Raw genomic sequence first — 25,792 nt, 5'->3', positions numbered from 1 at the left:
GAGGAGGAAATTCCCAGACAAGTTCCTAAATTCCAGCCAAAGGCAATTCTAATATAAAACCCCCTAGCAGTAAAGTCAGACCTGAAAAGTTTGCAAATTCAGCTCTGTTTTCCTTCAGTACTTTAATTCAAAAGAAATGGCTTAATTTTAACCTCAGCTTTTCTGTCTTCTCAAGTCTGTTGCCAGTATTAATGCTTGCTGAAAGCAGCATCACATAGAATCAGAGATTCATTTAGGTTGGAAAAGAAACAAGTAATGCCCAAATGGACTTGGGCATGCTGCTGTATATGTAGGGAAAACCAGACCAGCTTAAGAGCTCCAGAGGAATAGCTAATGAATTTACAGTCCTGTTACCTAATATTGTAAGTCACAAGAATTTCCTAGTCCCTCTATTAGTTCATGTTATATGTTTGTATCTAAGAATTATAGCTCACTAGGCTACAATTTTCCTGAAAATATGTTAGGACAACATAATTTAGTGATTGAAAGTCATGATTAGTAGCTCAGTTACTAGAATAATTGGAAAATAGCCACTTGTCTGGGGCTTAGGTCTGTCCTTGTTTCATTTTTTTGAAATGACACATAGCTGTTTAGAATTGTAGTGCTTTAGCATTATGTGTTTTTCATACCTTTAAGTTGCTAAGCTGCTTAAATTACTTGAGGAATTTATTTTTCAATGTGACATGTTAGTTGACATAGCCAATCTTCTGGTAGCATCATACCGCAGCATCCAAGTTTCATCCCTCACTTAGGTAATTTATTTCCACATTACAAAGAAAAGCATAGTTTTTTAAAAGGCTTTAAAATTGCAAGACTCCCTGCTTTAGGATAAAAATGAGTCTGTCAAAAATGACAGCGCCAGGTGATGCCTTGAGCATCTACTGTAATTCTTTTTCCATTATATGAGCAGACCTTAAGAAGTGAAGGCGTTGGCTGTCATGCTAAAAAAATCATTTGCAAGTAAGGCTTTTAATTTTTTTTTTCCTCTCACTTTAGTACTCCTAAAGAAAAGACTAAGAAACCTTCCCTCCTAATGTCTGGCCTCTCTGTCATCAGTGGTTGGTTGTTGCACTAGCTGTCTGAGCAGCTTCATTTCAATTAAAAAGAAATTTTTAAAAATTTTATTTTATCTGTTTTGGGGGAAGTTGAGCCCACAAATGACCCTGCATAGTTTGCAGTAGTGGCTCTAATTGTTAAAGTACTTAGGGACAGCCTTATATTGCAATGTATGGTGTGTTGCATCTAGGAGTTACAGGCTTTGCTATATTTCTCTGGAAAAAATTGCTGTGTTTTCTTGCATTTTGCATGGCTCCACACAGTGCTGTTAATCTCCCTTTTTTTACTGGCTTGGAAAATTACCCAAAGTGCTGTAAGAAAAAATTTACTATGCCTTGTAAAATTTTGATGCTGGAGCTCCAACTATTAAATTCAGCAATAATCATCCTAGAAGAGTCCCTATAATATAAAATATTTTATTTTTAAATGTTCTCTTCAAAAGGGGATTGGGAAAAGGCAGTCATAGGTGTGATGGAGGCAGGCAGTATTTTGGATTAATGTAAAAGTAACAGGATTGTGGCATTCAAGTATCAACATTGAAATTTAGTAATTTTCTTAAAGTTTTGAGATAATTGCTCCTCAGTGAGTGACCATATTTTTGCCTGCAATTGATTGTTGCTTGTGCTTCTGACAAACAGCAGGTCATTTAGGTATCCTGCCATTTTTGGTTAGTTCTGATATCACTCAGTGTTGCTATCAAATACCCTACAGTATTCAGTAATTGGTGTAGCACTTGACTGTCATCTCAAAACAAATATAAATAAATGGCAACGTAGAAATAAATGGAGGATATGAAGAACAGAGAAGAGTGGGACAGCAGGGGAAAAGGAGAATGGTGTACAATGAATAGACTAATTCAACATTTACTTTTCCTGTAATTACTTGCTGCTGATGTTTCAGCACAGAAAGGAAATTTGCATTTCTGTTGGAAAAATCTGTCATATTGTCATCTTTAATGTCACTGGCTCATTGCTACTTTTTTTCTGTCTCTCTAGATTTACACAAATGGGAAGAAAGCAGGAATGAGGGAGGAGAGTCATGATGTCAAAAGAATTGTGACTGTCTTTAAGACATAGTAGTTGAAGTGCTCTATGTTAAATCCAGTCATGATCTTCTAGAACATTTTCTTTTAGTAATCAACTCCTTTAAAGCAAACAAAAATATTTTCAGTAATATTTAGGGGACCAGTAAATGCCTACACATAGGGAAATCTTTAATTAGTGAAAAGACATTTTCCAAACAGGTCAATTTAATTAGATCAGCAAAGCTCTTAAGTATTTTGTTTTGGGAAACTATATCCCTTGGCTGTTAGTACTGCTTCTAGAAGGATTTTTTAAAATGAAAATTGGATACCTCAGTTAAAGTCTCATCATGGTAATATAAAAATGGCATTGAATCCTTGAGAATGCTTTGCCTAAGAAATCAAGTTAAGCCAAGCAATAGCCAGTACTGCCTTTTTGTCTTGTATTTAGTTTTTGATGGAGCCTGGCACAGACACTATGAGCTTTCTTGACACTTGAAATCTGTTGAGGGTTGAAATTGATACATGCCCAGTTTGTATTTATTTCTGAGTTTGCAAAACGTGAGTTGTTTTCATTTTTGTTTCCACCTTATATGCAATTCACTTGCAGGGGCTAGAAGGAAGGGGTTTCCCTCTTCAATAGGAAAAATCAGGTTTACTGACTTCAGAAGTGTGAGCCCTTATTTTAAAGGTTTGGTTATCTGGTGTATCTGGAGCTTTAACACCTCCAGTCTGAATGACAGGATTTCCGAACTACAGAAGTTTCAATAGCTGACATCTATTGAGCTTGTATTTCTTCAGAGGCTGGCTGCATGCCAGAGGTATTGCATCCATAGATACACTTTCCAGTCCCCTTAGGACATGTGTTTGGCTGCATGCCAGTTGTAATAGAATTAATTATAAAAAGAATATTTTCATTTAAATATAGCATATCTGTCTAGTTCATAAATTACTCTGGAACAGGTATTTAGGCACATAACCCCTCTCTAACCTCCTTTAGGGATCTCATCTTCGGTATCGTGTTTCTGACTTCCTGTACAGGAAAAGGGGGAGCCCTAAACTTCTCACTTTACTCAACATAAATTTAAAGCTTGTTACAGAGAATATCACTGACACAGGATGAACTGCTTTCATGAAAGAAGCACAGACCACTTTGGGTTTGGAAGCAACCTTAAAGATCATCTAGTTCTAACCCACCAAAAGAGAGATCTTCTTTGTTTTATTACATGGTGGAATAGAGTTACTCTGTGAGTAGCAATTTTGTCAGTAATCATGGAAAAACAGGCCAAATTTAGTTAGAAGAAATTCATAGGACTCAGTGAAAACAGCATGTGAAAATACTGAATTTCTATCCTACTGGCTGACCAGTAAAATATGAACAGATATTAATACACTTCTTTATCAGAAAATATAAAATGTGGTTTAGGACTGAACAGAAAAGAAAGAGACTAAGCTGGAAATTTACTTCATATTTCATTGCATATTTTTCATACAAAATGGTCAAATTAATGACTGAAGTGAACATTTCAATGGGGGTTTAGACAGTAAATAAATCACAAGGTATAGAATGAAACCTGTTCTTTAAAAGTTTACTTAAGACTTTACACAATATTTCTTGGTTCCAACAGTGATGTAATGAGGTAAATTCCTTCTAGACTTCAAGGTACCACAAAAGAAAGACTAAAAATAGATACATCATTAAAAATAAGCACCAAACAAAAAACCCCACCACAACAGAACAACCAAAAAAAAACTTCCAAGGGGAAAAAAATTGTCTACATTTCTTTTCCATATTGTTTTGAATACTTTAATAGAACAAGAATGATTTTGGTGATAGAAGACACATAAACCAAGAAAATGGATGTCAAATAGCTTTAATATATTATTGATTATTGTGATACATAATACTTGAAGAAAATATCACCTTAATAGTCTCTTAATCACGTCCCATGCCAGTAAAGTTTTAAGCTGTGCTTTAAATTTCTAGATCTATGTGTCAGTTCATATCCAGTGATGTCACATTCAAAGAGGCTTGAGCTCCAGTAGATTCCTGCCAAAGTCCAGGGGCACTGTTTCAATCTCAACTCTCTGGTTATCCTGCCTTTAATTATCACTGTAGATGTATACTCAAGAACACAATTTATTTTGCTATAATCTTAGTTAACCTTGGCTCATAGAAGAATCACACTGACCAGCAGTATCTCAGCAAAGCTAGTAGATGGATTTTTACTCAACAAAAATCTGCATATGTTTGAAGGAGGAATAATATATATTAAGATGAAAGTGAACCACTTAAGGTGCAAATAGAGCATTAAGCTAAAATAAGAGGTTGCATTTTATTAATTCTACTAAGGCTTATTTCCAAAAGCAGCTAGGTTATGTACTGTATTGGTCCAGGGAAATGACTGGGAAGGAGAATGTTAGCCGTGACCTCAGTGTTGAAGTTATGTGGCTGTGTCACACTGGGCAATAATGAGAAAGGTGCTTCACATTCATTAAAAAGTTTAATATATAATGAATTACCTTGAATTGGTAGATAAAGATTTATAGTGTAATTTCCTCCAGAGTGATCCAATTCATGCTCCCATACACTGAGATGGCTTTTCTGCCATATTTGGTTGTTATTATTTCATTTTAATAAAGATGAGATGAAAAGGCAGGATTTGTCTCCTTAATGCACAGGAAGTATAGAAACTGAGATAAATTTTAGACCTTTGATGTTAATAATCCAAGTCCTGTATATTTCACTTGGTCCAGCATTTCACATACAAATTGTGGTACAAGATATTTGTGTTGTAATTCAGAGTGAGGAGGGAAGAGTTGTAGAAATAACAGCAAATAATAGAAAAAAGAATCCCTTTAGCTACTAAATACTAGATATTAAAGTTTGTTTTGAACTTCTAATATTTAGAGCCAGGGTGGAGAGCTTGCCTATGTCAATGACATTATTTGTAAGATGCAACTCCGTAGTTCCTGTTTCATTAGCCCTGCTAAGTAAAAACTTTTGAAGAATTTATTACTCATTTACTCAGTATCGCACCATTTAAGTTGTATTTCACCTTGCTTTTGTGAGGCAAAAGGAACTAATTATGAAACAGGATATGCAGGTCTGCAATAACTGAAACATAGAAAGGAAGTCACAGGTTCAGTTCAAACTTTTTTACTATCACTGAATAGTCTGTGACTTTAAAATATTCTAGAGGAAGAAAAACCATGTAACATAATAATTGTTTTTCTCTATTCAGTGTGCACATTTTAATAAAACTTCCATTAATAAATCTTTTCATAATTCAATCTGTTTTATTAAAAAAAGTGAATGCTTGCCACAAAGAAAAAAAAAAAAAAAGAGAGAACAGATGTGGAGAGTGACAGTCAACTGCATTTGTGGCATAAATTAAGTTCTTTATGCAATCACATTATTACCAGTTAAAATCAGTAAAACTGTATTGAAGAATGAAGTCTGTGTCCTACTGGTAAATCCTCATAAGTTTTGAAGAATGATGAATATTTATGTCATATAAAGTTGGTTCAAATTGCAGAGACCACCTAATTTGTTGAACCACCTTACTGGTTGCCCGTGTGTCATCGTAGTTTCCACAGGAGGGTTATTCAGAGCTGCTCAGCTGTATTAGTCTTTCCCAGTTTTACTACCATTGCAGGGTCCCTGGGCCTCCAGCAGCCTGAAGTACAACAGCTGCCTCAACATGAATTTAGCAGGGTTATGAGAAAAGTGAGGAAAAAAGAATTGGGGTAGATATCGAAATGCTAGTTTTGTTCTCAGCTTTTTAATATTTTAAGGATAAATACAGTCTTCTAATGTATGAACTGCCCTTAGCTGGCTCTCTTTCATTTGTTCTGGTGATCATGGCAGTAATTTATATTTCATTTGTATCCCAGATAAGCTGTATGTCTGACCGTATCAGCAAGCACAGATACATTGTTTTGGTCTCTAGAGAAGAAGCAACCAACAAAACCAAAAACCTCTTGCAGTCAACTGCAAAGAACGGTCTTAAAAATCAAGCTACTGAAATCATATTTAAACAATTAACAGTTTGTCTTCCAAAACTGCAAGCACCCAGCCATTCTGATTTAGAGTCTGATTTAGAGTTGTGGAGAGTGAGGTATTTCTGAAAGCCACGACAACTTATGTGTTAGAAGAGCCCTGCATTACTTACCTTCACCTTTTAAACTTTTTTTTTCCTTTTAAATTTGATGGTGTTGCTGGAAGATGGTATTCAGGGACAATTGATCTTTATTTGGGAATGAGACAGGGGAGAGGGGTCTGGTGTTTTCTTTATTAATGGAAAACTCCAGGAAGTTTGTCCTCATTATATGCTTTAGGTCTAGATCCAGTAAGGCAAATATCAGCGAGTCTTCCAAATCAATTATTAAAGTGTCTTCATCATGTTCAAGTCCTTTTCTTCAGCAAGGAGATTGACATTGTTTTATGGTTCTGTCATGTTAGTCCCTGCAACAGAAAAGCCATAAATATGCTAGTGCATCTGTGCAGGGGATCTCCATTAGGGCTTGGACCACCCACTCATTTCTCCTGAGCAGACCAGTAGCTGTCATATAGCACCTTTTCATTAGCTACTGACCTGGACTGAATCTAAACTGGTGACCAAGAGGAGAAGGGGATTTTGTATCCTGTTATTAATCCTCAGGGATCTCAAGTATTTTCATTAAAATTTATGAATAACTTCTTTATCCTTCAAGTAAGTCTACTATCATATGGTTGTAAACTTACAGTTTTTTGCTTTGTAAAATTGCCAGAGCATGTCATTGTGCATGTGTGACTGCAAACCCCGCTGCTAGAAATTGGGAGCTTGCCAGTGGCTCTCAATTCCTGCATTTGTATGGGTCAATACATGTAACAGTGAGTATGCACACAAAATGCCTTCCTGTCCCAAATCAGTATTTTTCAGCTGTTTAAAGAATTATTTGTATTTTCTGTGAAAGTTATAATTTTATTCTCTTATACCATCTGTTTAACACTGAGAACATTCAGAGTAGGAAGGGGACAATATTAGGATTACTGTCAAGTAAACTACACAGTGTCTGCATTCTGTTGAGTAGTTAAGATGTATATCAGATAATTGAAAAAAAGTTGATAAATACTAAGTTTTAGTTGTGAAAAGGCCTGATTCTGTCAAGTGGTTACATTTTGCATATTTTTACACAAAAAGTAATGTGTAATAAATCTATGTTGAGGTATTGACATTTCAGCAGTAAGAGGACATTTTAGCTGGTATCATGCAAGATTTCTCACAATGCCAGTCTGCAAGAAAACACTTTTACTCATTTCTTAAAATATTTTTTTACAAATGTGAGTAAATGAAAGCAATAGCCAATGTGAACGAATGGAGCTTTGCTGGTTGTTTTTAATCAGATAACTTTATGTCTTGGTTGATATAATTAAAGATTTTTTCCCCCCTTTTATCTGTGAAATGACCATTTGAGCCTGTAAATAGCACAGTTCTTTTGATGTTATGTATGCTGGCACCTGTCATCATTGTGTATTGTAGGTCTCCTGACTAGCCTGAACTTGAGTGCAGTATGCCATTTGGAAAGTGCCAAAAAGAGTAGAGCAGTCGTATATTTTTGGTGATTCCAGTAAATAAAGATTAATCATGTTTGACAAATGTTTCTGGCCTTATAGTTCTGTAGGTAGAAACTACAATTTTATGACTGTATTCAATGAACTGTGCTTTGATGTTCTAGAAATAGACACAGAGTGCAACCAGCTAAAACTAATTGTGTTAGTCTGTTAAAAAAGGCAATTATGCAAAATCTGTAGATGTTCATTCTGTCAGTATTAATGATACATATGCTTAGTGCCTCTCATTTTGAAGCCTCAATGCTAGACTTAGATAAACTATTATAACTTTTGCCAGACCACAATTGCCAGCCATAGACTTAAATGTGCAAAATTGATTGTTTGATTATCACCTCAGCTTGCCAATTATTTCAATTGATGATTATTTTATTTTGTTCTTAATTATAGTTACATGCTATTTAAAAAAAAAAATAAATTGTGTTATATATGTGTGTGTGTGTCTTTACTGCACTAGTAAAAGAGGAAAAATCAGGTCTGGGCTATGTGTCACACATGTTTTTGTTTTGGGCTTTTTGTTTGTGGGTTTGTTTTTTTGTTGTTTGGGTTTTTTCTTCTAAAACAGGATGAGCCACTGCAGTATAAGATAGTGTACTCTATCATGTGGTTGCACCATTTGGTTGATGGGAAGCTTGTGCCATGTGGATTTGGCTTTAAGGAATATGGATTTACCAAAGAAAGTTTGCTAAATAATAAGGCTGAATTCCTACCTCCAATGAACATGCATTTTGTGAAACTGGAATCCTGTAAATGTTAAGCCTGCTCATACCTCTGCCAGGATGAGCTCTTGAAATGTGGCCTCTGTGTTGGTTTTGGTGGAACCTGGTCTTCATATAGTTTTTGGTGTGCTGCACAACTTCCTTCACTCTGTTTTATTGTCTCTAAGACCCCAGAGGGAAATACTGGGAATCTAAAGCAGCTGTAATCATGAACAGACCTCATTATTATTCCTATGTTAACTTGTGGGATAGTGCAGGATGTGTGCCATGTCTGTTTCCAAACCACAAAACTTGAGAAAGCCTATATGGCTGTATCTGTGAAATAACACTCAAGGCAACTCAAGAGCTGCAGACCACAATGCCTTTCTTCCACAGGGGTTAAGCTTAACTGTTCTTTATTCTGCAGGCTGCCTATTTTATAGCACAAACCACAGCAGCTAATTTCATGGGGATAGGGATAAACAGGTCACAGGTGTCTTTCTGAATATGTGATAGTGATTTGTGTTTGTGTATCAGACTAGACTAATCCAATATCACTGTTTTTTCAAGAGTAATGACCAGTAATGGATCTGCTCTGGCACTTCTATACCATAATGGACCTATAGTGATTTGGTGATTCCAGTGATAAGGAAATCTCTGTCTCAGAAAATGTCTATTCTTTTTACCATCAGTTCTGCTAGGCTTTGGGTTTTTTGGGTTTTTTTTTTTTTTTTTTTGGTTTTGTGGGTTTTTTTTTTTTTGTTTTTTTTTTTTTTTTTTTTTTTTTTTTTTTGTTTTTGTTTTTGTTTTTTTTGTTTTTTTGGGGTTTTTTTCTGCCTGACCAATTGTCATACCCTTGACCATTGCCTTTAAAAATTACCATTTCTATTACAGTTGTTTTATGGTTGTCAGGACTGATTTCTGGTAAAATCTGACTTTCCACATTAAAATCAGAAATACTTTTTTTTACTTTCCACATTAAACCCTGAAATATTTTCTATTTAGGTACTTTCATTTGTGGTAACTTTACCTTTGGCTGTATCTACAGCGTTAATTAGGGTGCAAGGAAAAGAAATGGAACTGCATCAAGGGACATTCAGAATGGATATTAGGAAAAGGTTTTTCTCTGCAAAGGTGACTGGTCACTGGGCCAGGCTCCACAGGGAAGTGGTTGCAGCACCCAGCCTGTCAGAGCTCAAGAGGCATCTGGAAAACACTTAGTCACATGGTTCTAGGTAGTCCTGTGAGGAGCAGGAAGTGTGAGTGAATGATGTTTATGGGTCCTTTCCTGCATGAGGACTTCTAGGATTCTGTGATTCATGAATTTTTTTTTTTAAGAGATGACTAAAGCTCTGTCCTAGTTTCCCTTCTGATTTTAGCTTGGGTAAGCATAATGCTCATCCAGAAAAGTAGCATGGAGCTGATGTTCACCCCAAAGCCCTTTACAATACATTTTGCAAGATGTTTCTACCACTTCCTTACTTCTTGGACATTGATGATCTTGGATACATTTCTTCCTCAGTCTGGAGATCTGCACCATAAAGTATCTGACCACAAAACTTACCGTAGCACTTAAACATTCGTATTTATTTAGGTTAAAGTCTAGTGATAATAGTTGTTTTTCTGCAGTGCCTGGAATTCGGAAATTTTAACTGTACATGATTGCTTCAGGGTGACACACTGTTAAAATAATTTCACTCACTTTTTTTTTTCTTTTTTTAGGGACGCAAGAGTGAGGCAGAGAAGTACTTCATGAAGGCTATTCAGCTGGATCCTACCAAAGGAAACTGCTACATGCATTATGGTATGTTTCAGATAGATAGGATTTCAACACATATTCAGGCTTGCTGTTAATCTCTCAAAGTGATTAAAGATTTGGAAAGTTCTACTGGCAAAATATCTTCTCTAAAAGGAAAGAAACTAATCTACCATATATTACTTCATTACAATTTTTCAATCATTGTAGAAGGAGAGGTGAAGATTTTCATGTTTTGCATAGCTTTCCTCCTATGAGAGGAATTTCAATATTGCTGCCTCTCTGGGAAAGAACTAAGGTGACTTTGCCATATGTCAAAGTTTCATGGCCTGGAATATTATTGTTAACAATTTTGGCCTGACTTCGCTGATTGTTGGTGGGTGGGCAACCAGAAGTTTTACTTTAGTGTGCATGAGTTCCATATAGTGAAGTGTCTTACAGACCTTACATTTACCTCCTTCCCAGCACCTTCTTGGCTTGAAATGGCAAAGTATTACAAAAAGCTTTGACAAGTTGGCTGTATCTTTCCTTTTAAGCCATGCGTGTTGCATAAAGCACACAATTAATTTGAAGGTATTTTTGTAACTTTGGATTGTTTTTGCTAGATGTGCAAAAAACATTTCCAGATGTGTTTAGTCTCAGAGAACCAAAATTATTTATCTTTATGGACTCATTCTTACTGTATTTTAAAGCTGATAATGGACAAATCTTAAAATGCAGGCTATGTTGAGCCAATTGGAATGTAGAAAGTAATGTTTCATTTTGGTTTAGGAAGATGGTAGGGAACCACAAAGCAGTCACTATCTATATCTTTTTATATTATTTGAATTCCCTATTCTGATTCTACATGGTAAAATTAATTAAAAATGAATGGGTAAGAAGTAAAATCAATCTCACATAATAACCATGTTTTTACTCTGTGATATCTTTGTCTGAATTGCTCACATGTTGTATTTGCTTGGTCCTATGCAGTATGAAATTCTGTGTGTTAGATTCCCAAAATTAACCTTTGGACTTAGAATATGTATTTAAATTAGTGCAGCCCAGTGTTGCATTATTCTGTATTATGAAACATTGCAGTTCATATCCTTGTCTTCTATTTATGCCTGTTCAAGTAAAGATAACAAGGATATTTGTGCATATAAACCCCATTATTTCAACTGTATGTGAGGATTGTGTATGTCTCAAGACAATGAGGAAACATTACAGCTGGTTGTTTCTTGAAATCCTACTCAAGATCCTTCCGGCCTTTATTATTAAGAAATTTATCCTTAGTTATTAGGAAATCTTTGCATAGAAATTCAATGGTTGGTCTCAACAGTCCATTTCAGCAAAAGATGTAAGGATTTAGTGTATTTTATTACAGGTCTAGAATTTTTTTCTTTTTTGCCCATTACTCCTTAACTTACTTGTCCTTTTTTGCAATATTCCCTCTGTCTCATTTTCAAGTACCCTTTAAACTCAAAGCACAGTTATCCAAATCATCATTCATGTCTGATATATTGACTTCTTCATTACCAGATTACAATATGGTGTATTACAATGTGGTGTATTATTTCCTAATTAAGATTATTCCCTAAAAATATTGGAAAACTTTTCCTTTATTGTGCCCCAGGTTCAGAAAGTGGGTTCTGTCAGAGGTGATAATTGCAACATAAGTGAGGTTAGGAGTGAAGGGCGAGATTTTGTCAATGTTTGGAATAACAGCATAGTAAAATGGGATGCTGAAGGGCAGTAGACACAAGGAGGTTCTCTCTAGCAGTCACTAGGTCTGGGAGCATTATACCCAGAGAGCTCTTCTGAATGTGTGTGAAATCTTTTCATAATGTAATTTCTCATCACCTCACTGATGCAGTGATGTTATTCTACATTTATAGCAGGGTAGCTATGAGAAAGATATGGTCTACTTCTGCTTGGCTGTCGTGTCTGTGTAGTACAGGTGATCTCAAATCCTTGTCAGTTTGGGCACAGGACTTTGTAAAATTTGAAATAAATTATCCCCTTCCTTCCTTCCGTCCTTCCTGGAATCCTTCCTTCCTTCCTGGAGTCCTTTCTTCCCTCCCTCCCTCCCTCCCTTTTTTTTTCCTTTTCTTCCTAGCTTTATTTCTCTTCCCTTTTCCACTTATTTCTTGAATTAATGAGGGCTGTGTGCTGTGTTACCAGGGGCATTCCAAATTATAATCTCTAGTGAACACTTCAAACTTTACCTCTCTGTCTCATTAATTTGTTCCAGCACCTTGTCACAGGTACTTTCTACATCCTATATGCCAAGAGTTTAATTTAGGGGAAAAACATCCATATTTTGCATCTTAGAGAAAATCGTAGAAAATCTTAGAAAAAAAAATCATTTTTTTTTTCTCAGCATGAAGATATTGGAAGAGAGAATAAAGTTGTTGGCATCAGTCCTAAAAAAACACGTACCTCACAAAGCAGCCAAATGAAAAGAGTGGTCAGCTGGGACATGACAGGGTGTTGATGGAATAGCAGGAATAAATGGACTGAAGATTTTCTTCCAAGTGCACATGGATTGCATACACTTATAATTTGTGCTTCCAGGTTGTGCAGATGTTCTTTTTGACTTCTAACCTTCTGGACTTTTCTTGGAGCTATGAGAAAAACTTTCAATATGCTGTATCTTTTAAGAGGCTTACCTTTGTATTATTATTTTCTTTAATTCAAGCTGTAAGCCAAAGCTATTTTTAGGAATGACTTGGTGCAGGAGGCAGCTTATTTAATCACAAGAAAATTTGGAGGGAGTGGAACAGTTTCATGGTTGCTCCTTGAGAGATACCACCACAGCATGTTTCTCTGCTCAAGCTGGCATTATAATTAGTTTTCTATAGGTACTAGGCTGACTTTGGGTTTAAGGGGATTTAAGTTTCAAGCAGTATTTCCCAGACTCATTATGCTTGAAGATGTCTGAAGGGAGAAATAGTGGAAAAGATGAAGACATAAATCCCTGTAGACTGCTGACATGGTGCCACTTCATTGGACATAAGGGGAGGTGGCTTTTACTCTAGTGACCAGAGAGGGGATGGCAGTCCCCTCTCAGATGGAAATGCAGGCTGCTGCTCACCTGACCACCTTTCTTTTGCCCTTCTTTCCTTTCTGCCTCTCTTATGCCAGTTATCTGAGCATCTGAACTTTGTGCAAAACCACTGTCTTACAAATACATGACTATTGATGAGTGATCTGGTACAAGCTGCTCTGGTACACATGATGCTGCCAGAAACACCTCACAGATGGAAGAGAAAAAATTCTCATGAATCAGGAAGAAGAAAAAGTTAGAGAGGAAAGAGTGAAGAAGCACTAATACTTTTTTTTTTTTGCACTTACATACATGTTTTTGAACTAGAACACTGAAGGAATTTTTTTTAATACTGAGTTTGAATGCTTCTATAAGGTTTGCAGATTTTAACTGGATATTTTTAGTACACATTTTCTAAAGACTGCCTAAAATGAACACTTTTGTCTAAAAGAGGTTGAACATTTATTTATTTTTGAATTTCCATTTTTTTTCCTCTGGGAAAGTTTTCTTCTAACTGTCATACCCACATCTGCTCAGGATATTGGCAGTCTTGTATCCTACTCTAAACATTTAACACAAGCAGGCAGTTTTGAATCCAGCAAGATATCAGTACCATTGATCATCAACAGATGGATGACATAATTGAAGTGGTCTCCATGGACTGTTGATTCTTTCTGAGCTACTTGCCTTGATGAAATGAAAGGGATGAGTCTAAGTGTCAGTCCAAGAAACTGCAAGGAGGTACCTATGAACTAAACAAGTTAATTGGAACTCTAAATATTTTAAGAACATAATGGCATATAGTCAGTACACCAAATTTGTTAACAAATGTGCCCAACATAGGAAGGTTCAGTCAGGTCAGATAAATGCCATTATGGCTCAGAGACCATGTAGGTTTGGATATATGACAAAGGAGGTAAAGGTCTCTATTTCTATCTGCACTGAGCCTATCTCAGGAGAAGTTGAAGAAAGATTATGTATGAAATTTGTCAGTGCAAAGAGATGAGGGGCATTTCAAACATTGACATACTTATATGCTCATGCCAAAAAAACCCCAACAAAATAAATTCTTCAGTAAGTAGGATGCAGTGTAGTTGAGGAGTTTGAAATTGTTGAAAGCCTTCTGTGCTAACTTTCCTTTAAACAGGAAACCCCATAAATCTACAGTGATATTTGTTGTGTAAAGAGTTTATCTCCAGAAGTGTCTTATTTTATTTATAATTTGCTGTTTAAAAACAAAAATAAAATAATAATAATAATCATAATCATAAAAGCCCCACCATGCAAATAACGAAGCAAAACAAACAAAAACCCCATGCACAAAAAAATGAAACGAAACAAAAAAACCTGAAACCAAACAAATCCCCCAAAAAACACTAAAGCAGAGTTCATTTTACTTGTCTGCTAAATATAGGTTTTGCCACTATGTCTCTTAAAGTGCATATAGTGGCCTCTTTCCAAAATGATGCAAATGGAGTGAGGAATAAAAGAGACAAAGAAGGAGTGAGATTCCAAGATGAATGTGTGTAGAGGTCCCTTCTCCCTTACATTTATAATGGCTTAATTGGAATAGAAAAGTCTAGAACCCAACAGGATGTTCAAATTAACTCTGTTTTATTAATAGCTGTTGAGACCTCCTTTTAAAATAGTTTCCTTTGAATAATACATTGTTTCTAATAACCCTAAATTGTTCAAAGATTCCCTTTTTCATTATAAGAATTGATTATTCTCATTATTATAATTATGCATTCACTTAATTTGGCAGTTCACATTGATCACCTGCCTTTTTAAGTGCATTCCTTGTTAGAGACGTAAAACAAAAAGAGACTTTCAGATTATATAAATCTGAGGTGTATTAGCTATATCCTCATTGAACTAAGAACAGATAAACATATTCCCAAATACACTTCTGTTTTTACAGAAGTGATCATTTTGGAGTTATTTGTATAGATTTTCTTACATTATCTGTTCCTTTTGAAGAAATTTTTCTTAACTGCTGTTTTTATTGTTTTTTGATTTCATCCTAATCTTTCTAATCACTGTTACTGCAAAGGGCTCTTAGCACATTTTGATGCCTAAATTTTCACCTCAATTTATGAGCACTTTGTATCTGTCTTACTTCCAAAGATGGTTGCTTTACCACTCCTATGTCACAGCCTGAAAATGGGTTGGAATTGCTATGGTTTAAGGATCAAAGTGTAGCTCATTGAAATATGACAGCAGGGAGTTTTCAAGCACCATTTTTTCAGTCTTTAAATTTTAGACTTACATGTATTAGTGAGTGTAAGAATTTTTATATATTTACAGGTGACTTCATTTTTTTTTTCCTTAAATGTTTCTGCTTTGATTGGGATTCAGTAGGGTAAAGTGCCAAGTCCTGAATTTCAGTCACAACGACTGCATGCAGCACTGCAGGATTGGGGACAGGGTGGCTGGAAAGCTGCACAGGTGAAATGAAAAGTACCTGGGAGTGTTGGTTGTCAGCAGCTGAACATGAGCCAGTGTGTGCCCAGGAGACCAAGAAGGCCAAAGGCATCCTGGCCTGGATCAGCAATAGTGTGGCCAGCAGGACCAGGGCAGGGATTGTCCCCCTGTACTTGGCTGGTGAGGCCACACCTCGAGTGCTGTGTCTGGTTCTGGGCCATGACTGCAAGAAAGACGTTGAGGTGCTGGAGAATGCCCAGAGAAGGGCAACAAGGCTGGAGAAGGTCTGGAGCACAAGTCCTTGTGAGGAGAAATGGCTGAGAAAACTGGGGTTGTTCAGCCTGAAGAAAAGGAGGCTCAGAAGAGACCCTATCATTCTATCCACCTATCTGAAAGGAGGTTTGGTCTCTTCTCCCAGGTGAACAGTCACAGGATTAAAGGAAGTAGCCTCAAGCTGAGCCAGGGGAGGTTCAGGCTGGACATCAGGGAGAATTTCCTGACTGAAAGGGTGGTTAAGCCTTGGAACAGGCTGCCCAGAGAGGTGCTGGAGTCACCATCATTGGAGATGTTCAAGAAAGGACTGGTCATCACACTTAGTACTATGTTTAGTGAGCTTGGTGGTGGACTCGATCATCATTAAGGTCTTTTCAAAACTAAATGATTCTTTGTGCTGCATGTATAATATTTCCATGTAATCACATTGTTCTCAGTGCTAGAGCTTTGTGGTTTTTCTCTTCATTGATTGAAGAGCAGCCTAGGAAAAATTAATATATTTTCCCCCATATTTAAGGAAAAGCTCCTATGAAGAAAGAATGAACTACTGAAAAATAGAGTATCAGTGTTGTATTTATAAGAAAGAGAAACATCAACCATGACCTGCTCACGAAATCTTACTAATTTCTTTAGGGGAGTTTTATGTGAATGGTAGAAATGTCACCCTAGTCCACAGGTAGGTCAGTGTTCACTTTTGTCAATGAAATGAATGAAACTTCACAAGCCATAAATCCAGTGAATCAATTATCCTATTTTCTGACTGACAGGTGAGCTAAATTCAGTGTACCAAATGACAAATAAAAGTATATGGATCTGCTGCATTGGGAACCCCAGATGCTACGTGGTGATTTTGTATTTAGAAATTAAATCCCTTGATCTAATCTAGGGTCAGAATGGACCAGACACAGTATGTCCATCACTAAGTCACTTCTCAATACACACTCACAAACCTTTCTGCCAATCACAGAGGTTTTCCCATTTTAAATCTGGAAATCCTAAAGTTAGCATACAATGATTTTTTAGGGAAACTATAAACAAGTTTATGACACTCAAATACTACATGTTCACAGAATGTATGGGGTCTTTGGAGAAAGGGTTTCTCTGTCCTGAACATACCATGTGCCATGAAATCAGGGTCCTGACTTTGGTCTGTGGCTTATACCTGCCACTGCAATATCAGTGAATGTAATTCCGAGACAGGATTCCTAGGTCTGAAACAGGAAGATGTAACTGTCTTGCAGAAAGACTTTATTAAGCTTCTGACCTTTCTGCTCTCTGAACTCTCTCTGTAAACTTTAAGAAAATCTTCAGCTACTGCTAACCAACATTATTTCTTATTTCCAGACTGAGGACAAAAACTGAGCTGTTCAGAACAATCTAGCAATTTTAAGTCCTTTTTTTCGCTCTCTAGGCTACTGGTATCATACAACATTAAAAGAAGATGATTACAGACCACTATAATAACTACTTTTTCCAAACTCCCTTTAGAACCAGTTGCCAAATGGAATGCAGTGGGGTATTTCCAAACAAGCTGGGTCACTGACCTGAAATGCTGTGGAATTTCCATGCTTCTGGCTCTTCCCTTGGGTTTAGCCTTAAATCTAATCATTCTGGCATCTCTAATACGTGGTTGACTCTGCTTCCTCAGCACAATATACTAGACTTCTTAAGAGATGTGAAATAGATAGTGCAGATCAGAGACAAGGTTAGAAATGTATCTGTATGCTTCTTCCATATTACCAAAATGTAGCATTTCTGTAGGGACTGAAAAATGAACACGAGCAATGCTGGATGCTTTGTGGCATGAACAGTGCTGGGGGCCTCTCTGCTAATGGTCATGGTTTTGACCTATGAGTACTATCTCATGGGGATTTTTGTAAAGATAGCATGAAGCTGCTACAGAAGTGCAGCTGGATAGTTCTTTTTCAGCCAAATTTTACATTTTCAAACCTTATACATCATCAGGTGTCTTGGAAATGATATAGTGTTCAGGATCTTCCTCAGGATTTGTAAATCATGAGATCCTCTGTAGTATATATTTTCATCATTAATCTTTTGGTTTGGTGAGAGCTTCCAGTGATCCAGATGTGGTCACAGGTTTAGTCATCAAGTCCCAAAGGTTTGTTAGTTAATTTTTTCTCTCTTATCTGTGATCGTGCTCTGAATGACATCCAGTGGTAAGTTTTTTAGACAAAGAAAAGGGCTGATAAAAAAAGAGTCTTTTTCAAGCCAGTGCATATAATGACATTGCAGCACTGGCTGGCTTGCTTAGTGTTTCATTATATTTTATTTGCATGGAAGAATTTTCTCTGTGAGAACAAATTAAAGGGAGAAAGTCTCCAGAAGTCCTTCCAGCAAGAAACCAAGAGTACACATTTAGTTTATGATGGAATTGGAGTAGCAAAAACAGAAATGCCGCTGCCATTTAGGTGACTGTGATATAAGTTACCTTTATTTCTCCTATCACATCTTCATGTTCAGCAAGAAATTGTCTGAACAGGCCTGGAAAATTAGGATATTTTATCAAACATTCCCTTGCTCCAGGAACTGCTCCTTCACAGCCAGTGAATCTGTTTTGAAACTCCTAAAGGAATTCTTAGCTTATGTCTGTTGACTTTGCATCTTGAAACATTGATTCATCACCTGAAATAGTTTGGAAGTCAATTTGAGGACCAGGTCTCTCCTTGTTTCTTGCACTGAATGTAATTTAAATTTTCAATTTTGAAATTTCTGGTTGCATCAGCTCTTCGTGCTGTGCATTGCTGCAGCAGAGCTGAAGTTGGTAGTAACTTCAGCGATGTTCTGCTCATGCCACTGAGAATATAATTCTGCTCTCGAGGCATCATCTGCATCAAACAAGATACAATGCTTTGAGTCAACCAGAATCTGCTCCCTTTGCTGATTTCTATTGAACCTTGAAATGCTTTGAAGGCACCAGCAGATATTCAGCTTCAAATTCTCCATGTTGAATGTGCTGAAAGAACATCTAGTGAAGTTTATTATAAATAGATTTTACAGTTGAATCTTGGGAGAGACACTTTCCATGTTGTGGAAGTAAAATCTTTTGAAGAGGAAAAGAAGCAGAAAACTTTGTGAGAAATGTATATTTAAAAAAGCAAATTCCAATTAGGATGGCAGTGGAAGTTTTTTTTTTATTAATTAGAAGATAGTTTACTCAGTTTTGCTTGGATTGCTAAAGATATCACCACACAAGTCTGTCATGGCAACCTAAGTAAATGCAGAACCAGCAGCATTCTGAGAACATTCAAGGTAGTACTTTTCAAAAGCAACACCAGCAAGATGAGCTATTTTAGAAATCTACTCTGATCTGGGATGGAGTACATTTTTATGTTTGCCAGTCAGTAAAAGAGGGAACATTTCAACTAAAAAGCTTGGTGCAAATTGCACTTTTATCTAGTAAAAGAAAGGCTCACAGTGCCTGCAAGGAATAGTTGAGCCCATTGTAGAGAACACACTAATGCCTTTGTGCTGTGAACATAAAAGATTTTTACATGCAGACATACCCCAACCAATTAATACCTTTCTTGTTACAACAAAGCAGTTCAGATGTATGGCTTTTAAACTGGTGATGCATGTCTTAACAAATGATTTACCAATGTTCATGATTGTTTTAGGGAGACAATTATACAGGATAGCGAGCTGTATGCTTTCATTTATGTGGAAAAATACTTTTTAAAAATTGATAAAAGTTGAAAATAAACTGTTCTTTTCAATTTATGGGAACTGGAAATTTTCAGTTCTTGTTTAAATTGCATACATACTTATATATTACTTTCCAGTAGATTGCATATATTGCCCAAAACTTTTTGGTCAAATATAGACTCAAAAGCACTGATAATGGTTTGCAATGAAAAGTAGATTTGAACAAGGCTGCAGATACAGATTTCTGGACCTTTAATGCTATTTCTGATTATAGATAGTTTAGGAAAAAATGACTAAGAGGATTATGAAATACTGAATCAGTTCTCAACTCTTACTCTTTAATGACTGCACATTTACTCTCATCCCTTTGCTGCCTAGCAAGAAAGATGGCATTGTTAAAAAAAAAAAAGCAATATTCCAGGCAAATAACAGTGTTTCTGAAAGTCACATATCTTTTCCTGAGCTATGGACTTTCGTCCAGTTTAGAAGAAGAGTAATGAAAAAATATTCTTTCCTCTAGATAGGAAAATGTGGTATTTGGAGCTGTTTTTTTAAAAGCTGTTGTGATTCCAAAAAACAGTCAGGTTACCATAATTTATGTTGTTGGCAAGAGCTGGAATCGTGACACCTGCAATAAGTAAGCTCTCTATGTGATGTTGGGCAGTGTCTCATAAATCATGAGGTTTGCCAGCTGCTTTTCAGAGGAGAAAATCCTATATATAAATTTAGACCCACACAAGTGGTTCCTGGATGCAGGGGCTTGCAGATCATACCTTCTGATCCACCTTCAACACCTTGCCAATATTACACCCTGTAGTGCTCTTCTCTTGGGAATACCTCTTTATGGCTTTGACAGGAAAGGTTCAGAAGTCTTTTTTTTAATGAAGAAAGTGCAGCAGTAAACTGCCAATCCAGCTCATTCTTGTATGAATTTAGTATATTGAATTAAAAGGAATGGCAGCTAATGTTTTCAAAATGGCATTTTTCTACTTAGGTGCTTTAAATTAAATTGAGATGTGTGAATGAAATCAGTCTGCCTTAGGAGAACTTGGCAAATGAATTTTCAACTGAAAGTTTCCACCTTGTACTGGATCTGGCTGGGATAGTGTTAACTTCATAGCAGCCTGGATGATGCCTTGTTTTGGATTTGTGATTAAATCCAAATTTAATGTGTGGATAACATACACCAATGTTTTGGCTGTTGCTGAATAGTGTTTGAGCAGTGTCAAGGCTTTCTCTTTTTGGGATGAGACAGCCTGGATAGCTGACATGAGCTGGCCAAAGGGATAGATGTAACAGTCCATATAACATCATGTTCAGCAATAAAAACTGGGGAGGAGAAGCAGGAAGGGTTTTGGCTTCTGAGGTGGCTTTGTTTGGAGACTGGCTGAGCATTACTCTACCTGTGAAAAGTAGTGAGAAATTTCTTTCACTTTGCTCTTCGCTGTTTTAGTTTTGGGTTTTTTTTTCTTCCCCATGTTAAACTGTCTTTGTCTTGATGCAGAGGTTTTCTTGATTTTGCTCTTCTATTTTCTCCCCTCACCCTGTGTGAGTTCTTGGATACTGGCAGGGGACAACCCACCATGCATCTGTACACTCAGGCATTGACTTTTTCACTAGACTGAGAAAGTTGCAGCATATTTTATTTGTAGCCCGTGCAATTAAGGCAATCTTTGGTCAGCAACCCTCCTCTGGATGCCCTCTAATAGCTTCATGAACTTCTTATGCTGTGGTGCCCAAAACTGCACAGAATATTCAAGGTGAGATCAAGCCACTGCAGAGTAGAGTGGGAAAATCTCATCCCTCAACTGGCTTGCAGTGCCAGGGTACTGTGACTCATGTTTGACTTGCCATCTACCAGGACCCACAGGTCCCTTGCCATGGTCCTAGCATGAAACCTAGAAACTTTTCCATGGTTTCTAGCATCTCATTCCCCAGTCTGTACATCCAGGGTTGTCCCATCCCAGATGCAGAATCTGGCACTTACCACAAGCAAACTTTCTTAGTATGCCTTTAAGACCTGCATCCAAGTCGTTTATGAAGATAACTGGCCCTAAAATGGAGTTCTGGAAGAGCTTGTGTACAGTAGGTTTCATATATGTATCATCTGCTGCTTACCCACTCAGCATGAGTTATTGCCACCTCCAGCACAGGAGAGAGACTTGTGTATGGTAATGTACAGTCCTAGAATTGTCCTTTTTGGAGAACTGAGAGTTTTACTTGTATTTTCCTTCTTCCCCTGAATGTATTAGTAGCACATCCACTTACCAGTGTTTCACTCTGCTAATCCAGGGCTTTCATTAGCAAAAGTACCTTAATGTTAACATTTTATGGCTGGTATGCTTTAACATGGACTTAAAGATTAGGGATACTGTTTTGCTTCATTCATTCGAAGAGAGCTGGAATATGAGTTGGTCAAGCTTATCTCAAAGATTGTTCTTTGAAGAAAATAGGAATTCAGCCCAAATTGAAATATATGAACTATTTTATTTGGTAGATTTACTTGGAGAATTTTTGGATTCAAATCTGAGTTTGTCCTGCTGCATATAAGGCATACCCTGATGTGGTAACCAAAAGGAAAAAAACAAAAAAAACAAAACAAACAAACAAACAAAAAAAAAACTTCTAGGTTTTGTCAGATTTTTTTTTCCTTCTAGAAGAAACTTCCATTAAGAGACTTCCATTAACAGTTCAACCACTGATTTATAATTCTGAAGAAAATTTAATTTCTTGTAGTCCAAACTGTTCTCAAACTATGTTTTCTATTTATGTTTTTTCCTCTATTTATTTATTAATTCATTTTCCTGTGTGAGAAGGCTTTTTTTGTAAATCATTTGTTTTTGGGCACAATAAGCACAAAGCATTGTACTGCATCAAAGTGTGGTACATATTAGAATGTGGATGTAACAAAAGCAAGCAAACCTTATGCTCTGAATGCAGGAAGGTACCCAATGTTTTTACAAGTTTTGCAGATCTGAATAATTAAGATATAGGAGACTGAGTAAATAATCTGCCAACTCTCCCAAGCTGAAATGTACCCACAGAGAAAACAAAAAGCTAAGAAAGCTTCCTTTCATCACTTTTTGTATTGAAATGATTCCTTCTGCAAAGGTCTTTGTTGTCCCAAAGCATCCCAGGGTTCACGATGCTCATACAGACCTTGCTAGTTCTGGTCACGCACCAAGTATGTGAGCAACAGGGAATGCATGTGGAAATGGGGAAAAAAGGGAGAATCCCTTGCCAAGACAGGATATCATTTGCTCATGGCACATTGTTCCTGATGAGGCTTGTGGTTAGTGGTGGCAAGGCAGAGTTTTGATTGAGAGACCTGACTTGACAAAATAAGACAAAAAGAGAAGGATGGGATTCTGGAATGTATAATCACTAGGCTTTATGATAGCCTTTCCAAACGTACAGTTATGTAGGCACAGAGACTAGATGGTTGCAAAAAATGACACATTTTTCAGATTAGGTGTGAAAAAGCATTAAAAGGAGCAAAAATAAGGTTGAGTACCTTCCAAATTCTTTTTTTCACCTTCTTCAAAAGTAAACTCAATTTTATGGAGTTCTACTGTATGTTTATGTTACATGTTTTGTTTTGAAACTACTGAACTTCAGTTAAAGCTTATTTAATGCTAAATTATTCCATCTTTTCAGTTCATACTTGGTTTAATGATAATGATCATTTCATTTGTAAAAAGTGAGTCACTTGATTTTAGCCATCTTCTATTTTTGTTTAATTTGAGAGGTGAGTATCATTAAGAATCTTGTAAAAAGCTACCTGTTGTGATTCTTTTAATATTAGTGGAATACATAATAAAATACCAGTCCACTAAAGTATACATATATATAAGGATTTTAAAGCAAATACAACTAAAGCTGAAAAAATGTTATCATGCATATACACAAAAATGTATCATTTTATTTGATTTTGGGATATGCTTTTAAAACAAATTTTGGGATATTCTTTGAGAATGTGTTTAATTTGTAGATACTATTTTATTTCAGTTTGTTTTGAGGAAGCAAATACCATGGTAATTGTATAGGCAGAAAGGCTTGTTCTCAAATGGCAGGCTTCTTGGGGTTTGGGACAATTTTCTTGATGTCTTAGTCTATAATTCTCACTTTTCTTAAATACATTCCAAAAATACTGTTGTTACTTGTCATATTTATTGCAATTTTTCTACATGGACTATACTTTAAAGATATTGAAATACAGAGCAGATCAGCAAATAACTAAACATTGAATCTGAGACATTGGTTTCTTGCTTGGTTTATTAGTTTGGGGTTTAGTTGTTGGGTTGGTTTGTGGTTTTTTGTGCTTCCTTTTCCTGCCCATACTGTCTGAAGTGTATTTCATCAGGTATTTTCTATGGGCTCATGTTCATGCACTCCATTGCAGGTCAGTTCCTCCTAGAAGAATCCCGCCTGATAGAAGCAGCTGAAATGGCAAAAAAAGCAGCTGAACTTGATAATACGGAATTTGATGTTGTTTTCAATGCAGCCCATATGCTCAGGTTAGTGTTTGTTTTGTGCATGCTGCCTCACTTGATTTTCCTCTTCTTTTGGAGGAAAAAAGTCTTTATAGCCTTTGCTTATGCAGGATTCTTTTTAAAGCCAAGTAACTCTTTTGAATAATTCAATATTATTGCTAATAAGATACAATGAAATGGAATTAAATTGTTGCAGCATTTAGCACTTTGCATTTCTTAAATTCTGTTTATTCTGTCATAATTTCCTACCTTTGAAACTTCTGTTGCTACAAGCAGATATTGCATTTTGCTTGCAAATGAGAGCAAGTCTTTCTTTTGTGAGGAACCTTCTGTAGCATTTTCTTTCACCTGATTTTTAAAATTTTAGTGTGCATAGCAACTGAAAAGAGAAGACCATATTTTTCATCTGGATGTAAATAGAGAATATTGAAAATTTGTTAATATCAGTAGGGAACATTATGATAATTAGAAATCTAAATATTCCCAGGCTGATAATCACTTTGAGATGCAAAGGAGCACTTAGTGTTATTCTCGGAAATCTGTGATTTAAAATGTAGTCTTGTATTTAATATCATTCTATCTGAATAGATTGAAACTTTGGTCTTCTATTTTAGTTTTTAAAGCTTTCAGACCTGGTTATTCAGTAACATTAAGCTTCTCTCTGTGAGTTTAACATTATCATTAAAGTCACATTACAGAAATAGGTATTCTCCATGCTTATTTCTAGGATAACTATCTAATTATTGTCTATTGTCCACTTAATAGCTATAAGGATACTTGATTTCATTTAGATGTTATCTAAACAGAAAATGCATGAAAAAGGAAATTAAAAAAATATATTTCATTAGCACAAAACAGTTATTGAGATAATTTCTCTGCTGAAGATACCTTACTAGGCCCATTTATATTTTTAGCATTTTTAATAAGAAATGAAAGAAAAATAAAATAGTATAAAAGGAAAGGTAGAATCAGCTTCAGGCTAGTGACCTGTCTTTCAGAATTATGGTTTCTATAAATGATTTTGAAATAAGCCCTGAAAGTTGTTTTTGTTTTTTAAGTAAAGTATTGCTTGTAGATTAGAAAGGAAACCAAGACAAATGGCTCATTGGTAAACAGTAGTTTGACCTGACAGAGCTGTGTGAGCTGTTTTAAGGATAGCTCTTCCCTTCCCCATAGTTATTTTGTGAACTATATCTCTCAAGACAGAGTTCAGTAATTTGAAACATTTAGATTAATATTACAAATTCACAGACAGAAGCATAGCAAGTTAGGCATGGCAGCTGAATTTAGAAAGGTATGGAGAGGTCAGATTCCTGATTTGATTGTGTGTGTAGTAGAAGATTGTTTAGTGGTATGATTGTGTGTGGTATAAAATGTGGTGGTGTATGTAGATCAATGCTATTTTGGAAAGAGGGTTAATAAATCTCCTGCTTTCCCTATGGGCACTGAATGTACCGTTCAAGGTCTTTGAGGCACATATATTTACATTGAATATGAGTATTTTTTCACTTTTAAGGTAACAGTTGTGCTGCTGTGCTATACATCAGCCATGGTTACCCTGCTTGATCCAGTTGGGAGTGTACTGTTGATGGGAGGGCTTGACAAGCAATGAGCTCAGTGATTCTAAGCTGCATTCTCAATTTTTACTGTATGGTGTGAAACCCAAACCTTCAAAAACAAAGAAAATGCACCAAACTGAGGCACTTCAAAAATACTTCAGCTAGAATCCCTTGTGCTCCTTTGGTTTACCCAGTTGATCTAATTTT

The 25,792-nt window shown here is 36.2% G+C and overlaps 1 protein-coding gene across 1 annotated transcript in view; it reads left to right on the top strand.

Annotated features, from left to right (window-relative positions):
- Nucleotides 1-25,792, top strand: part of TMTC2 (transmembrane O-mannosyltransferase targeting cadherins 2) — a 228,545-nt gene that overhangs the window by 176,123 nt on the left and 26,630 nt on the right. Inside the window, exons 9-10 of the mRNA XM_056481917.1 lie at nt 10,112-10,193; nt 23,936-24,050. Coding sequence (XP_056337892.1) covers nt 10,112-10,193; nt 23,936-24,050 — 197 coding nt within the window. The remainder of the gene's footprint in view (nt 1-10,111; nt 10,194-23,935; nt 24,051-25,792) is intronic.

The sequence above is a fragment of the Oenanthe melanoleuca genome, chromosome 1A, assembly GCF_029582105.1.
Source record: "Oenanthe melanoleuca isolate GR-GAL-2019-014 chromosome 1A, OMel1.0, whole genome shotgun sequence".
Lineage (NCBI taxonomy): Eukaryota > Metazoa > Chordata > Aves > Passeriformes > Muscicapidae > Oenanthe > Oenanthe melanoleuca.
This window is presented reverse-complemented; position numbering and strand designations above follow the sequence as displayed.